We start from the raw sequence: 14,081 nt of genomic DNA, 5'->3' as shown, positions 1-14,081 counted from the left end.
TCACACCCAATATAGAAGTCATGGAGAGAGTGAACAGAAGTCACCATGAAAGTTCCCACCAAGGCACTCGCGTTTCAAACGCATATTGTACCAAGATAACCTGACCAATGCCTTTTCTCTTTCCCATGAAATACCCTGAATTCCCGAATGCATAGTTGTAGTCAAGTAAAATCTCCGAAGATGCTTGTTTGTGCTTGTGAAATGCTTGGCCTACCAATAGATCTTGAGCCCACCAGCCAGGGAAGCCCTGTGTTTGGGTGGATTAATAATAGTGGCCCTTTTATATTGCTTCTTTCGGCATTTCCTAGTTAAAAGACAGATGGCAGCAATGTGTCGTCCCAAAGACTATATAATACGAGTAGATTTCCTGCTCTATAACACAGTTCCAATGCCGACTTAGTCAATGCCTAGTCAATACTGAATTCAACGAAACCCCCCAGTTTCAATCAAATCTGACTTTTATGTTTGTTGATTATGAGTGCCTCTTGACAATCATCTCCACAAACTGGCCATACGTAGTCCCCTTGTCCTTGTCAATCACTTCATCGACGTCCGGCTGCATGAAGAGCGCCAGGGTATTCCTGGCCACCGCCTTCCTCGCCCCGCTGGGCCCACGCACGAAATGCGGCACCGCCTTGAACTTGCCGTCCGTGATCATCTGCAGCGCCTCGCCGGTCTGGAACGCGATGCAGTCCGCGGGGATATCGACTTTCACCACCTGGTCGCCCCGTGACCGGATGTACAGTCCTGCCTTGGGGTCCGGGGATGTAGGCAGGGTGGGCAGAGACGCAAAGGAGAACGAGTTGTCCTGGGCCCTCAGTGGGGGCAGGGGGCAGGACTCGTCCATGTACAGTGCCGATGTTAAGGCTGTCAGGCACCCGTCGTCCAGGTGTGTCGCGCACCAGGAGTCCTCCTCAGAGTCTGACGGACCCGAAGAGTCGGCGGATGGAGATGAGGGTGGGCTGTGCATCTGGTTCGGCGGGAAATAGTGCAGCAACCGCGCCTTGGGCGTATGGCTGGTCTTGACGACGTGCTCGAGATACCCCGGCCGGTATTGAGGGATGTGCTTGGCAGCGTAGCGGTCGACGGCGCGGGCGACCAGGACCCCAATGTCGATCAGCAGCGTGCACAATTCCTCAAAGGTGGCGCGAAAGCCCGGCATGACCGACTCCGACGGCCACAGGTTCGTCCCTGATCCGCGAGTGGCGGGCGTGCCGGGGACGGGAACGACGGGGTTCTCGAGGTAGAAGGACTGGCAGTCCACGTAGTACGAGCCCTTCATGGTGTCGTACTGTCCGTCCTTGAGCGCCTCCTTGCCGTGGCTCCAGCCGATCTCATAGTGCGATGCCGCGTCCGTGAGGGCATCCAGGTCCTCTTTGGGGAGTTGGGCCAGGTACGAGGCATAGGACAGCAGCTTTTGGCGCAGGAGGGGATATCTGGTGGGTAGGTCCTTGACGACGAGGATGCCCAGGGAGGATTCACCGAATGCCTCTTCCAGTGTGCCGAAGGGCACCGTCCCTTGTGCGAGTTCTTCGAGACTGACTGTTGTCGCTTTCATTATTTCGTCCTGAGAAAGTGATAACGCTCCGGTGGTTGTCGTCAACATACAGGGAAACTTTCCCAGCTTTGGTGATATGCAGTCTTATGCCGAGATCTTCATATAGCGTGATCTAGACCCTAGCATCAGCATCAGCAACAGCGGTACAAGATACACGATGTCATATGTATGTTTCAAGGGTCGTCCTCCGTTGCGTCGGAGATGCGCGACAACCTGTTGTGGGATCCAGTTCTTCGCCGAAAGTTCATGGAGCATGTACCGAGTAATTACTCTGAAAGACTCCCATCGACCTTCCTAATGAGAACACGCGGTTCGGGCTGACGTGTCCCTTTATCTAGTCTAGAGGCTAAACATTACTTTCTGAGAAACAGCATTCTTTAACCGGAAGATATGGCTGTGGTATAGCCTCGTCGAACAAAACAGCTTCAGCCACAGGCTAGATACATAGATATCGAGGTATTTCTCTCCTCTTCCCATCTTATAACCCTACCACTCGTGCAATTGGCGAGAATATTAGCAAAGATGCGGTGTCTATCTCTCTCCATGTTCCGTGGCCGTACCAGGGCCGGTATCGACACCGGTGTGAGCGACTCAATTTCTCCTCCACCATACACAGCATCCGACTCGAGAGCTGTGGTCCCGGAGGAAAAGAAAAGCGGCTACAAAGTCTTCCATGGCCGCATCATCCACAGCAAATCCCTCAAGGAAGTCGAGATCCTGCCCCGGGCAAGCCTGGGTGTCGACGACAAGGGCACCATTCGATTCCTAGACACCAGCACCGCCTCCGCCGCCGAGGCCTGTGCCCTTTACCCGGACTTCGCTCACGCCGAGACGGTCACTCTGAAACCCCTGCAGTTTCTCTTCCCGGGCCTCATCGACACGCACATGCACGCGCCCCAGTACCCCAACATGGCGCTGGGCATGGAGGGCGACCTGAAGGAGTGGTGCGAGAACTGGACGGACCCGATGGAGGCGTCGTACGCCGACACGGCCAAGGCGCACCGCGTCTACGGCGAGATGGTGCGCAAGGAGCTCGAGAACGGGAGCACCACCGTCGCCTACAACTCCAGCATCCACCCGGACGCCACCAACGTGCTGGCCGACACGTGTCTGGCTCTCGGCCAGCGCGCCGTCATCGGCAAGCTGTGCATCCTAGTCGGAAGCACCCACGGTAACTGGGAGAAGAGCGCCGAGCAGAGCATCGCCGACGAGGCCAAGGTCGTCAAACACATCCGCCACATCGACCCGGCCGGGGACCTGGTCATGCCGTGCATTCAGCCCCGAGCAGGGTCCTACGTCCCGCCGGAGCTCATGGCCGGGTTGGGCGACCTGTACCGCGACCACGACCCGATCCGCGTGCAAGCACACATGTGCGAGACCCCCCTCGAAGTGCAGAACATGCACGCCCTGCACCCCGGGTTCGCCAGTTACGCCGACATGTACGACCACTACGGCCTGTTCGGCCCGCGCACGATCCTGGCGCACTGCATCCACCTGACGACGCGGGACATGGAGGTGATGGCGGCCCGGGGTGTCGGCGTGGCCCATAACGCCAACAGCAACACCTGCCTCACCGACGGCTGGTGCCGCGTGCGCGAGCTGCTCGACCGTGGCATCAAGGTCGGCCTGGGCACCGACTGCTCGGCGGGCTACTCGATCTCCATCCTCAACGCCATGCGCCAGGCGAGCAACGTGTCGCGCCACCTGACCATCTCCACGGGCGACCCGGCCTGGAAGCTCGACTTCGCCGAGCTGGTGTACCTGGCCACCATGGGCGGCGCCGAGGTGTGTGCGCTGGACCACAAGGTGGGCAACTTCGCCGTGGGCAAGGCCTTCGATGCCCTCCTCGTGGATGTCGGGTTGGACGACAACATCAACACCAACGGGTTCGAGCACGACGACATGGCGCTGTTGAAGAAGTGGGTATTCATGGGCGATGACAGGTCGATACGCAAGGTGTTTGTGGGCGGGAGACTGGTGGCGGGAAAGGATCTGAAAGAGTAAGAGAGAAAGCTGGGAATGCGTGCGTACAAATGAGTGTATAGATTCAGTATGCACGAATACTAGGTAGCTTAGCTACTGTGGTCGTCCCCGTCGCGAAGAAGCGACGGTTTGCAGTGGATAACGACAGTCTTGTAAATTGCTAAAAACAATCACAGAAACAAACGCGGTAGTACCCCAGACCATCACCGGTCAAGTGCCCCGTACCATGTCGCTCAATCATAATAGTACAAGGTGAGGGTATCATCATAAAACAAAAAGAAAAGCAAAATCCCAGTTCATTCATATCGTCGTCAGTTCATTCCGAACAAGGGCCTCCTTGATGTCGGTACATATGCAAAGGAGGTGAACGATTCACCCGCTCCCAGATCCCACAATATCAGAAAAATATACGCCAGTCCATTCCGGACAAGTGCTTGTACACAGTAGTAGTATTGTACAAGTGAGCGCTCAACTTAGTAACCACTCTTTCAATTTTCGAGACCTTTGGGGCTCGGAGCAGGCTTGACGTGGTGAACGTCGTCGTCGACGAGCCTGGGGAATCTTCCCTCCAGAATGCCACCGCGCTGCGGGCCGGTGAAGTGGGTACGACCGGTCGTTACCCACGTAATGGCAGCAATCAGACCGCAGACGCCGACGGCAGCCGAAGTATAGTTCATATTATCGGCATTGACCGGGCTGACCGAAGGGAAGTTGAACACGATGGCGGCGAACGTCAGGTAGAGGATGCCCACGACGTTGAACAACATACCAAATCGACCGAGAGAGTAGGCGCTGTCGATATCTTCTCGACCCTGAAGGCGGCCCCAAATGCGGACGAGGAGTGGCATGATGTAGGACAGATAGAAGCCTTCCGTGGAGATCCCCAGCACGGTGTTGAAGCCCGTCACAGACCCGAAGTAGATGGCCATCAGAGCCATGTTGACGACGAGGACGGTCAAGATGCTGTAGGTGGGGACATGCAGCGTCGGATGAACCTTGCTGATAATCCCAGAAAAGGGCAATCCGTGGTCGCGAGCAAAAGAGAAGATCACCCGCGAGCTTTGGGCCATGAGGAAGCACAAACTGACCAAGGCGATGATGGTGATGAGGGTGGTGAGGCCAATGGCCCCGCCCACGCTGCCGGTGGCTTCGTAGAAGATGGCGATCAGAGGTACGCCGGTCGAGGACGTCTCGATGGCGGTGAGGTTGCGGATGCAGAAGAAGGACGCAATGAGGAAGGCAAAGCCCGTGAATGCACCAACCCAGACCGACCAGATGATGGCTTTCGGAGCATCTTTCCTGGCATTGCGCATCTCTTCCGTCATGTGTGCCGTTGCGTCGTATCCGGTCATGCCAAATGCCGCCTGCAGGATCCCCAACAAGCTTGCGTACGAGTTGCCGAACCCGGTGTTGTTGTTGAAGTCTTTGAAGACGAAGGCCGCGCTCGCTTTCTGTTGATCTTTGGCCAGAATGACGATGATGACGACCACGAAGGACAGCAAGTTGAAGGTGATCATGACCTTGCCCATCTTGTTCAACAGATGGCGACCCCAGACATTGACGGCGGCGGCGAGGATCAGGACAAGATAGCAGACCAGGCACGTATGCCACCTCTCAATGACAAAGTCTGGATGGGCGATCTGGGCCATCCCAAGAACAAAACTGGCGCCGATGAAGCCATTGGCAGCCCCGGCCGACAAGAAGCCAATAACAATAAACCAGCCACACAGGTAAGAGGTCAGTCTGGCCCATTTGGGCGGCGTCAAGATGGCAACCCACGAGTACTGGCCGCCGGCGACGGGGAAGGCGCTGCAGATCTCGGCGAATGAGTAGGCGACGAAGAGCGAGAAGAAAGAAACCCCGATCCAGCTGTAGATGATGACCGGCGGGCCTCCTGCTTCGATGGCCGCCACTAAAGAGCCTCCCAGGGCGGTCCAGCAGGTCAAGACTGAAAAGGCGAAGCCGAACATGCCGAAGAGCGAGAAGTCTCTTTTGAGCTCCTGCTTGTAGCCGAAGCTCTCCAGATTGAGGACATCCTCCGTCGTTGCTGCGGCCGTGGTGCTGCTGTTCGATCCGTGGGCTGCCATCCTGTTTGTGGTGGTTTTTGTGATGATGCTGAAGGGGAGTTTGCTACCAGACGTTCTCGAGGTCTGCACGAAACAATATCAATGGCAAGCGACGAGAAGGTCTCGCCACGCGTTCTCCATCCTTATCTCCAACAGACTGATAGGGCATTTGGGCCTAGACTGTGAGTTATCAGACTTTACCAGCTTGAGAAGGTCTCACCCCGCGATAATCTAAGGGGGCCACATGGGCATGGAATGCAATGAGCCGTGTGATTGGCACCAGACCCGAACGGTGGGAAAGGGCAGCGATACCTGCACTAGCTTACCGCACACGAGATAGGAGATCGCCCGTGTGTGTGTCGGTAAAAACTCTGAGTGGCGAGATGACACAGAGGGACCTGATGGCGCACCTAGTATCCATTAAGCCCTCTCCTCGGAGTACCGCACGCGGGAATGTCCACTTCCGAGACCACTGAAAACTGCTCGGTTCTGCTGATATACCAGGGGCTTGCATCGAAACCGTTGAACGGGTTGCAGCCTTCTGGACTTGGGAGAGGCGACTTAAGCGAGCACAGGCATAGCCTAGATCCTAGGCCGGGCTTCGATCTGTGCAGGAACGTAGGAGGCTCAACAGAGGCGAGACAATGACAGACGGCATAGACAAGCGAATACCGGTCTGGTTGGACGTCGACACAGGTAAGCTGAATCCGTGATCGTCTGTACTGGCAGAGAGTCTGGTGGCTGCTGACCATGCTCAGGGCATGATGTAGGACTCTCCCCTCCCCTCCATCACAACAGCGAGAATATAACCAACTGAGAAACACTACAGGACGTCTTTGCCATTCTCATTGCGGCACATCATCCGCAGTTGAACTTCCTGGGTATTAGCTCAACCCATGGCAATGCTCCGCAAATCCACACCACGAACAACACAAGTGCTGTGCTCAATGCCGTGGGGAGGACCGATGTCAAGGTCTATCCTGGATCGCTGAAGCCGTTCTGCCGAGAAGAAGTCGAGACACCGGACATCCATGGTGAACACTGCCTCTCTCAGAGAATGTATGCTTCAGTGCTGACCCGTGAGTAGGTCCCACAGGCTTGGGTGGTACGAGTCTTCTCCCGCAGCCAACGACAAATATCGTCAAGGATGTGAATTTTCTGGTTGCCACTCGCGATGCTATCATGGCCCAGCCACCTCAAACTGCATGGTATGTGGCTACAGGCCCTTGCACGAACGCTGCACTGCTTTTCTCGGCCTATCCTGAGGTCGCCCACCATCTTGCTGGGTAAGTCGAGCATACCTTTAACCTGGAGAAGGACTTGCTTCTGATCGGGCGGTTTGCTAGAGTGAGCATTATGGGTGGTGCGGTTGGAGGCGATTTCTGCCCTCAGGTCTCGAAAGAATTTGGCAAAACCTTGGGTCAAGGGGAAGGATTTGGCAACGAGACTCCTTGGGCAGAATTCAACATCTATTGCGACCCCGAAGCCGCCCAAGCTGTCTTTTCGAACCCCGTGGTAGCAGCCAAAACGACTCTCGTCACACTCGATCTGACGCATCAGTGTCTGGCGACCACGGAGGTCCGAGCACGGTTCTTGGGATCTGACAAGCCCAGCCAGCTCCGTCTCTTTCTCCACGAGATTCTCACCTTCTTCGCACAGAGTTACGTCGAGTGGTTCGATGTGTATGAAGGGCCTCCGTTGCATGATCCGCTCGCGGTGGCTGCCCTGTTCGGATATTCCAGTGGCATATACGAGGAAGACGGCGATCGATACCATGTCAAAGTTGTGACGGACGGAGCACATAGCCCACTGGATGCGGTCAGAGGACAAGTAGGCAGGACCATTGTCGAGAAAGTAGAGGCAGGACCCGATGGTGTTGCTAGAGGCGTGAGGATTCCTAGAAAACTGCATACACATACATTCTGGGATGTCTTGGAGCAATGCACAAAGACTGCCGATGAGATGTCACGTTGAAGAGAAGAGAGCTTCAGACAAGCAACGTCCTGCATTAGCACAGAGGGCTAGGGTTCTTGGCCCGTGGGTTCATAGTCTTGTTTGACGGTGTATTAGGTTTGATATCGGAGCGACTGTATCAACCACAGCGAAGCGATCAAATATGCCAAGGAATTCATTATTGCCACCGTCATCGTTGTCGCCAACATCACTACCAGCAATATTCTATTACATTGAACGCTTCAACGATCCTTCCCAAGAATTTCTGGCCATGTAACGAACACAAGCACCTCAGGATAAGTACTAAGAACACATATCCAGGCCGTCTTCACGCAGCGGCCTCCAGCTCATCCTCCCATGGTATTCCATCGAGAGAGCCAAAGGATTGCGCCTTCAAGGCAGCTGCCTTGGCTGCCCACTTCACAGCTCGATCAATGTCAAATCCTTTTCCCGGGGGGAACTTCTGCCTGATGTACTGGACCGCATACGCCCCGATAAAGACACCGCCGCAGCCTGTGGTGTCGACGACCTTTTCGACACCTGCCGCCTTGTAATCAACCATGTGTAATTCACCACCTTGCTGTCTTGTGCCGGCTACTCCCCCGTGGCCACCCATCGTGACGACCACATACTTCACACCCATCCCCAGTAACGACCTGCATAGTTCTCTTCCCTTGGCTATTTCTGCTTCTCGATTTCCCTCCTGTTCGGTCCGGCGTTGTTTGAGGAGGTCTTCCGCTTCGAGCTTGTTGACGATGAGGTGTTCCACAGAGCGAAGGAGTTCCCGCGGGAACTCGTCCATTACCGGGGCTGCATTGAGCAAAACCGGGATCCTCTCTTTTGCGGCTTTTCTGATGAGATGTTCAACGGTGGGAACGGGGATTTCCATCTGCAGAATTAGGAGATGTGGAAAACCTTCCCGAAGATCTGTGCGAATCTGGCTCGGGGTGAGCTTGTAATTGGCGCCCGGGCAGACCAGCACGTTGTTCTCGCCGTTCTTTCCCAGAGCAATGCTCGCTCTCCCCGTCTCCTCCTCTCGGCACTGGACGATATGTTCGGTGTCAACCCTGTCCGCGTACAGAGCTTGCACGATTCTGTCTCCCGCGGAGTCCTGTCCCACAACACCAATCATACTGACTTTGATGTCACCCTTCTTGAGATCCATGCTACTGTGCCTTCTCCCAGAAGGGGCGCTGGCAGAGTCAGCTCTCCGGGAGAAACGACCGACGCCGACGTCAGAGCCTGCATTGCGCGTGTGCGAGAGTCTGGCACACGCTATTGCTTGTATGGCACCCTTGCCCCCCGGGGTGGTCCTGTGCTTGCCAATCATCAAAGTCTCTGATGGTTGTGGCAGTCGAGGGACAACCCAGATGTGGTCAAAGTTCAAAGAACCGATGACGGCTATCCGGAAGGTGTCCGAATACAGGGGGAATCGGTAATTCGAGGAGTCGAACTCGCCCGGGTCGAAATCTATGCTGGAACGGCTGGCCTCTGCGCTTGAACGCGAGGGGGCGATTATGCTTGGACGATGTGTTGCTTCCGAAGCTGAACGACGCATACTCGTGGCGGCTTCCTTACTCCAGGGTAAGCCAATGTATGTCGAGCTGAACGACATGGTTTGGGGTTGTTCTTTTCCTTTCCACGTCTGCTTCCAGGTGATGGAGAGGCTTGAATCCGTTGTCCGGTTGACGTCCCTTATTTGACTGGCACTCCATCAGGCAATCAGGCGACGAGCAGCCTCCATCCTTGCTCTCAACAGGCATCCACTACCAACCGAATGACGCAGGCAGATTCCCTTTGGGCGAATAGGACCAGGGCCGGCTCACACTTCTCGTCTACAATACACGAGGGCAGAATCTTCACCTTGAAATTTCAGCTGCCTGGGCTCCGAGACAAACAGGTTTCTCGTACGTATTGACTGGAACTACTTCCAGACTTTATGGCTTGTGCGGCTCAAAAGGGCCTCCATCATGTGCCAGTGTACCGCCTTCGGCTGCCTACTCCTCAGCTTTGCCACGAAATATGCTGTGTAACCTGACATCGACGGCTGGTTGGTTGGCGCACGATGCTGGTCAGAGCATCTCAATCCAAAACCCCGCTCCAGTTCCCAGACTGGGCTCGCGGACATCTCGTCCCGTGAAGTTGAGACAGCCTGGCGAGCTATGAGAAAAAGAGCAGGGTTTTCGACAAGATTTATTTGGGGCTGAAGAAACTCACTCATTCATTCATCTGGTCATTACGGTAACTATCCATCCCCTGGCGGTGAGCACAGAGCGTCTCGAAGATGATGAGCACTTACTCCGATGACCGGTCTGATTCGTCAGGCTTTGCCGACTTAGAAGAATTTTATGAGAGGACGCGGGGAAAAGTATCCTCCGAGGTTTCGACACGGCCCCCGTCGCCGGAAGCAAGCCAGGATGATCTTGAGGTTCGGATGGAAGTGCTTGTGCAGGGCCCGATCAGCGACTCCGAACAACTCGCCGTCATCAATCGCTGGCTACAGAACGGTCTGAAGGTACGCCACACACGTCTACAGGCACGATCTCCATCCGGTGATCGACTTACGTATGACCTTTCGATCCCTCGACTCGTCGCCAATGATCCCGCTGCATGGAATCATCTGGCAAGTGAGCCCCCAGAAATAGTGCGCAATGTTCGTGTCGATTTCACACATTTTACCGGGCCATATGAATTGGAAGGCACATCAGGCTCTGTGGCTCCTCAGCAGATTGAAGAACTTGTCAGGAGCTTGAACAATACCGAGAGGCTCAACGATGACCTGACGCGCAACGGGCGCTATACCAAGGTCACGGTGCTGCCAATCATGTTTGAAGCGGTGGAACCCCATCTGCGGCTGGAACAAGAGCTCAATGCGCTGAGGGATTGTTTCGTGAAACTGTTCAATTTTCACGTCTGCGACATCTTCAAGATCCCCGAAGACAGACCCCACCAAAACCTTAAGAGGAAGATTGACGAGCTCATACGCCAGCATGGAAAGAAGGACGAGCTCGTGATCGTGGTTTACGCGGGACACGGCTTCAATCCGTTGGATGTCGAGAGAGGACAAGAAGGGTTTGGCCCATCGATTTGGATCCCGTGAGCTAGCCATCCTCTGTTGCTCCGAGCAACATGCTGACAGTATTCTTCTTTTAGCCGTGCGACTTCGGAATCCCAGGATGGTGTGGATTGGTCTTCGATACAGCCATCTCTCCACAGCGCGCCATGCGACACTCTCATCATCTTGAATTGTTGCTTTGCCGGGAATGCCTCGTTGGGTGGCATGAAGGGCACCAACGAGATTCTCGCCGCCTCGGACCGCCAGAGCGTGGCGTACGCGTACAGCCGCTCGTTCCTGAGAGCATTGATTGAAGTGCTTGAAAAACTAAAGCCGTCTCGGTCCAATTTGACGATCAACATGGTCCGGGATCGGCTGGACGACTATAACAAGAACGACAGAGAAGTGTGGAGGAGGATCACCTCGCCATACCACAAACGATACCCGAATCTCGACCACCCGAGCATCAAGCTGCGGACCTTACCCAGTTCGCACGGCCCGCCGACCAAGCGCTCGGCCGGCACGATGACGCCGTCACCACCTTACAGTCCATCGTTCTACGTGAAGGTCTCACTGGACTCTGTCGAGCATGTGTCGCTGGCCGAATGGGCTTCGTGCTTCGCGAGCGCCAACTACCCGAGCGACGTCAAGTTGCGCTTCTACACGGAGGAGTCCTTGCGGGCAGGGTTGGGTGCAGATAGTGCAGAATGATCCCGCCGCAGCAGACGCAGGCACACAGTGGGAAACGGGAACTGAACGGCCCAAGTGCAGCCTATGATTGACTATGTGTGATTGACCATGAGACCTTCTGGAAGAGACGAAGGTCTCCTTCTTGGAATGGACGGCAGGATACATCATATACGTCGTACTCGTTGCACACGGCGTCAGGCTGGACGTTGCGTCTATATCCTGTACGTCGCACAGCATGAGAGGATGATGATAATGATGATACACCCCGCAAAATCCTGTGGTTTTACAGTCCTGTACATACTCCGTTTGTACTCTAAGATAGCAATCGCTCTCGGAATAGCCACTGTAGCGCACCGCAGCGCAAGTCCCTATACAAGGCCAACCTCAATCCTAGTAGGCTGTTGAATAATAGTCGCCAGTTGTGCAGTCTTTTTATCTTCATGAATCACGATCGAATATATCTCATCCACCAGACTGCTAAGGAGTTTTCGGTTGGTGGAAGTGGTGCCACTACCTTTCCATCTGGGCGGAAGTATTACGTCCATCCACGAGAAATTGATCTGGGCAAGTGAGTATAGTCACGAGAAGGTACTGCAGATACTCGTCGAGCCAGGCGCGGATCCCAATTGGTGGAGGAGGAGGAGGGGGGGACCATCTCGCGAATCGCCCAGTGAGGCGGATACGTGACATGAGCTGTTAGAGAGCCTACGCCACGCGGTAGGGATTGTCTGATTGAAGGCCTGTGTACTATTGCAACTATCTGTAGCTCCTATAGATAACGACTTAACGACTCGTGCCCACCCGAAACGAGAGGGGTAGTTTCTCATAGCTTCTGTATCCATACTGAGGTAACCCGCCCGACTCTGTCCGGTAGCCTTATATTACTCTCAGCCTTGTCTCTTTTAACAGCTGTATGTGCAGGGTATGTTCGTAACACCAGCCTTGGTACTTAAGCACCGCACGCTCTTCGCATAAGGATCTCCCCTTTCCACATACTGACCAGAGTTTAGTTGAGATACACTGTCAAGTAATAATCTAGACAACCACTATCCGCCTAATCGCTACCCTCTGCCTATTCACATACAGTACGGCGTTCCCAACAATAACTAACTAAGGCTTCGAACCTCGGTAGCTGCACCCTCGTACATCCAGAAGGATGTGCTCTGCGGCGGGGACATGGTGGCACATATCGTGGACCGAGTTGGCTACGGAGTATTATAATTTGTAACAGGATTCACAGATGTGAATATTCTATTCTGCGAGCCAAACCGGGATGGTGCTCTCCAGTAATTAATTAACAGCAGCAGGCGAGTTCTGCACCTTTTCAACCTGGCTGACGACATCGAGCGTCAACAGAGTCAATGTGACGTCTTTTGGACAGAGATAGTATATGTATGTGATAGCTTCGAGGCTTCCCAATATACCGCTATAATAATAATATTCAGGGCAAGGATGAACTCAGCGCGTGTGGCGGTCACGACGTGGAGGAAGTCGAAAGTGCCGCCCGCTCATTTCTCCACGCGGGGACGTCGACTGCCGTACTCGGTACCTAGCTAGCTACTGGTAGTGAGTCACATTGCCACTGCCATGCATTGCTCCGAACTCGGTGTCTCTGAGGTTCACATAAGTACCTGATATGATACGAAAGTACATAATAGTTTCATAGAAAGCCCGGCTGCCATTGAGACTGAAAATTCTCGTGTTGAAAAACAGTTCGGTTCTCCCTGGTATACATACATACACCTCACCGAGTGAGTGACCGACCGACCGGAGTCTCATTTATTGATTTTATTCTACTCTACTTCTTCATTCTCCAGGCATGGCTTCTTCTTCTTCTTCTTCTTCTTCTTCTTCTCCCCCCGGCGTGCAGTCTCCCTCGCCCCTCCGCGCCCCGCCGCACGTGCTGGCCCTGCTGGACCGGCTGCACGCGGCGTCGCGGACACAGGAGGACGCCATCTCCCCGGCCGAGGTGACGGCACGCGGGTTCGACGAGTTCATGCGCGACAAGTTCATCGCGCTGGACCGCGACAAGGCCGAGTTCGTGTACCAGCTGTGCGGGGCCATCGGGGCCAAGGTCGTCGTCGAGGCCGGCACCAGCTTCGGCGTCAGCACCATTTACCTGGCGCTGGCGGTGTCGGAGAATATCAAGAAGGGAGGAAAGGAGGGAAAGGGAAAGGAGGGCGTGGTCATCGCGACCGAGTACGAAAAGGCCAAGGCAGACCGGGCCCGTCAGCACTGGAAGGAGGTGGGAGACGATATCACCGGCTGCATTGACCTGCGTGAGGGTGACATTCTCGAGACCCTGAAGAAGGATGTGCCAGAGATAGATCTGCTTTTGTTGGACAGTGAGTGCTTTCCTTTTCCGGTTTGTTTGTTTGTTCTCTTTGATTCCTTCGATATTATTCTCGCGCCGTGTGTGTGCGTGTGTGTCTGGTCATACCAACTAACCTCCACCCTTCTCCTCGCGGGCATATGCAGTCTGGACCCCCATGGCCCTGCCCGTGCTCAAACTGTGCCAGCCCCGGATGCGGCGCGGCACCGTGGTCATCGCCGACAACACCATCGGCTCGGCGGAGAAGTACAAGGACTTTTTGGCGTACATGCGCGACCCGGCCAGCGGGTTCCAGAATCTGACCCTGCCCTACACGAATGGACTGGAGATGAGTGTCTACTTGCCGTGAGTGGCTGTAGAAGGAGAAGAAGGGGAGGGAAGGGAAGGGAGGGAAGGGCTTGATGTATATTGAGGGAGGCAGTCAATGAGCCAGTCAAGTCAGTC

At 54.8% G+C, this 14,081-nt stretch overlaps 7 protein-coding genes across 7 annotated transcripts; 4 read left to right on the top strand and 3 right to left on the bottom strand.

The window, feature by feature from the left end:
• Nucleotides 1-472: 472 nt before the first annotated feature.
• Nucleotides 473-1,558, bottom strand: AYL99_08013 (hypothetical protein; the record flags this gene model as incomplete). The annotated part of the gene is made up of 1 exon (XM_018839521.1): nt 473-1,558. One exon carries the CDS (start codon nt 1,556-1,558, stop codon nt 473-475), a length of 1,086 nt encoding a protein of 361 aa, XP_018690642.1.
• Nucleotides 1,559-2,101: 543 nt separating this feature from the next.
• Nucleotides 2,102-3,562, top strand: AYL99_08012 (guanine deaminase; the record flags this gene model as incomplete). The annotated part of the gene is made up of 1 exon (XM_018839520.1): nt 2,102-3,562. The coding sequence occupies one exon, from the start codon at nt 2,102-2,104 to the stop codon at nt 3,560-3,562; it is 1,461 nt and encodes a 486-aa protein (XP_018690641.1).
• Nucleotides 3,563-4,029: 467 nt separating this feature from the next.
• On the bottom strand, nt 4,030-5,628 carry AYL99_08011 (hypothetical protein; the record flags this gene model as incomplete). The annotated part of the gene is made up of 1 exon (XM_018839519.1): nt 4,030-5,628. The coding sequence occupies one exon, from the start codon at nt 5,626-5,628 to the stop codon at nt 4,030-4,032; it is 1,599 nt and encodes a 532-aa protein (XP_018690640.1).
• A 623-nt stretch (nt 5,629-6,251) lies between these two features.
• AYL99_08010 (hypothetical protein) lies at nt 6,252-7,581 on the top strand (the record flags this gene model as incomplete). Its single annotated transcript, XM_018839518.1, has 5 exons — nt 6,252-6,303; nt 6,366-6,373; nt 6,437-6,641; nt 6,695-6,893; nt 6,954-7,581. 5 exons carry the CDS (start codon nt 6,252-6,254, stop codon nt 7,579-7,581), a joined length of 1,092 nt encoding a protein of 363 aa, XP_018690639.1.
• Nucleotides 7,582-7,888: 307 nt separating this feature from the next.
• AYL99_08009 (ribokinase) lies at nt 7,889-9,175 on the bottom strand (the record flags this gene model as incomplete). Its single annotated transcript, XM_018839517.1, has 1 exon — nt 7,889-9,175. One exon carries the CDS (start codon nt 9,173-9,175, stop codon nt 7,889-7,891), a length of 1,287 nt encoding a protein of 428 aa, XP_018690638.1.
• A 669-nt stretch (nt 9,176-9,844) lies between these two features.
• On the top strand, nt 9,845-11,326 carry AYL99_08008 (hypothetical protein; the record flags this gene model as incomplete). Its single annotated transcript, XM_018839516.1, has 2 exons — nt 9,845-10,656; nt 10,714-11,326. The coding sequence occupies 2 exons, from the start codon at nt 9,845-9,847 to the stop codon at nt 11,324-11,326; spliced, it is 1,425 nt and encodes a 474-aa protein (XP_018690637.1).
• A 1,798-nt stretch (nt 11,327-13,124) lies between these two features.
• On the top strand, nt 13,125-13,986 carry AYL99_08007 (hypothetical protein; the record flags this gene model as incomplete). The annotated part of the gene is made up of 2 exons (XM_018839515.1): nt 13,125-13,650; nt 13,784-13,986. The coding sequence occupies 2 exons, from the start codon at nt 13,125-13,127 to the stop codon at nt 13,984-13,986; spliced, it is 729 nt and encodes a 242-aa protein (XP_018690636.1).
• Between the last annotated feature and the right edge of the window lie 95 nt (nt 13,987-14,081).

The sequence above is a fragment of the Fonsecaea erecta genome (assembly GCF_001651985.1).
Source record: "Fonsecaea erecta strain CBS 125763 chromosome Unknown Scaff7, whole genome shotgun sequence".
Classification (NCBI taxonomy): domain Eukaryota; kingdom Fungi; phylum Ascomycota; class Eurotiomycetes; order Chaetothyriales; family Herpotrichiellaceae; genus Fonsecaea; species Fonsecaea erecta.
This window is presented reverse-complemented; position numbering and strand designations above follow the sequence as displayed.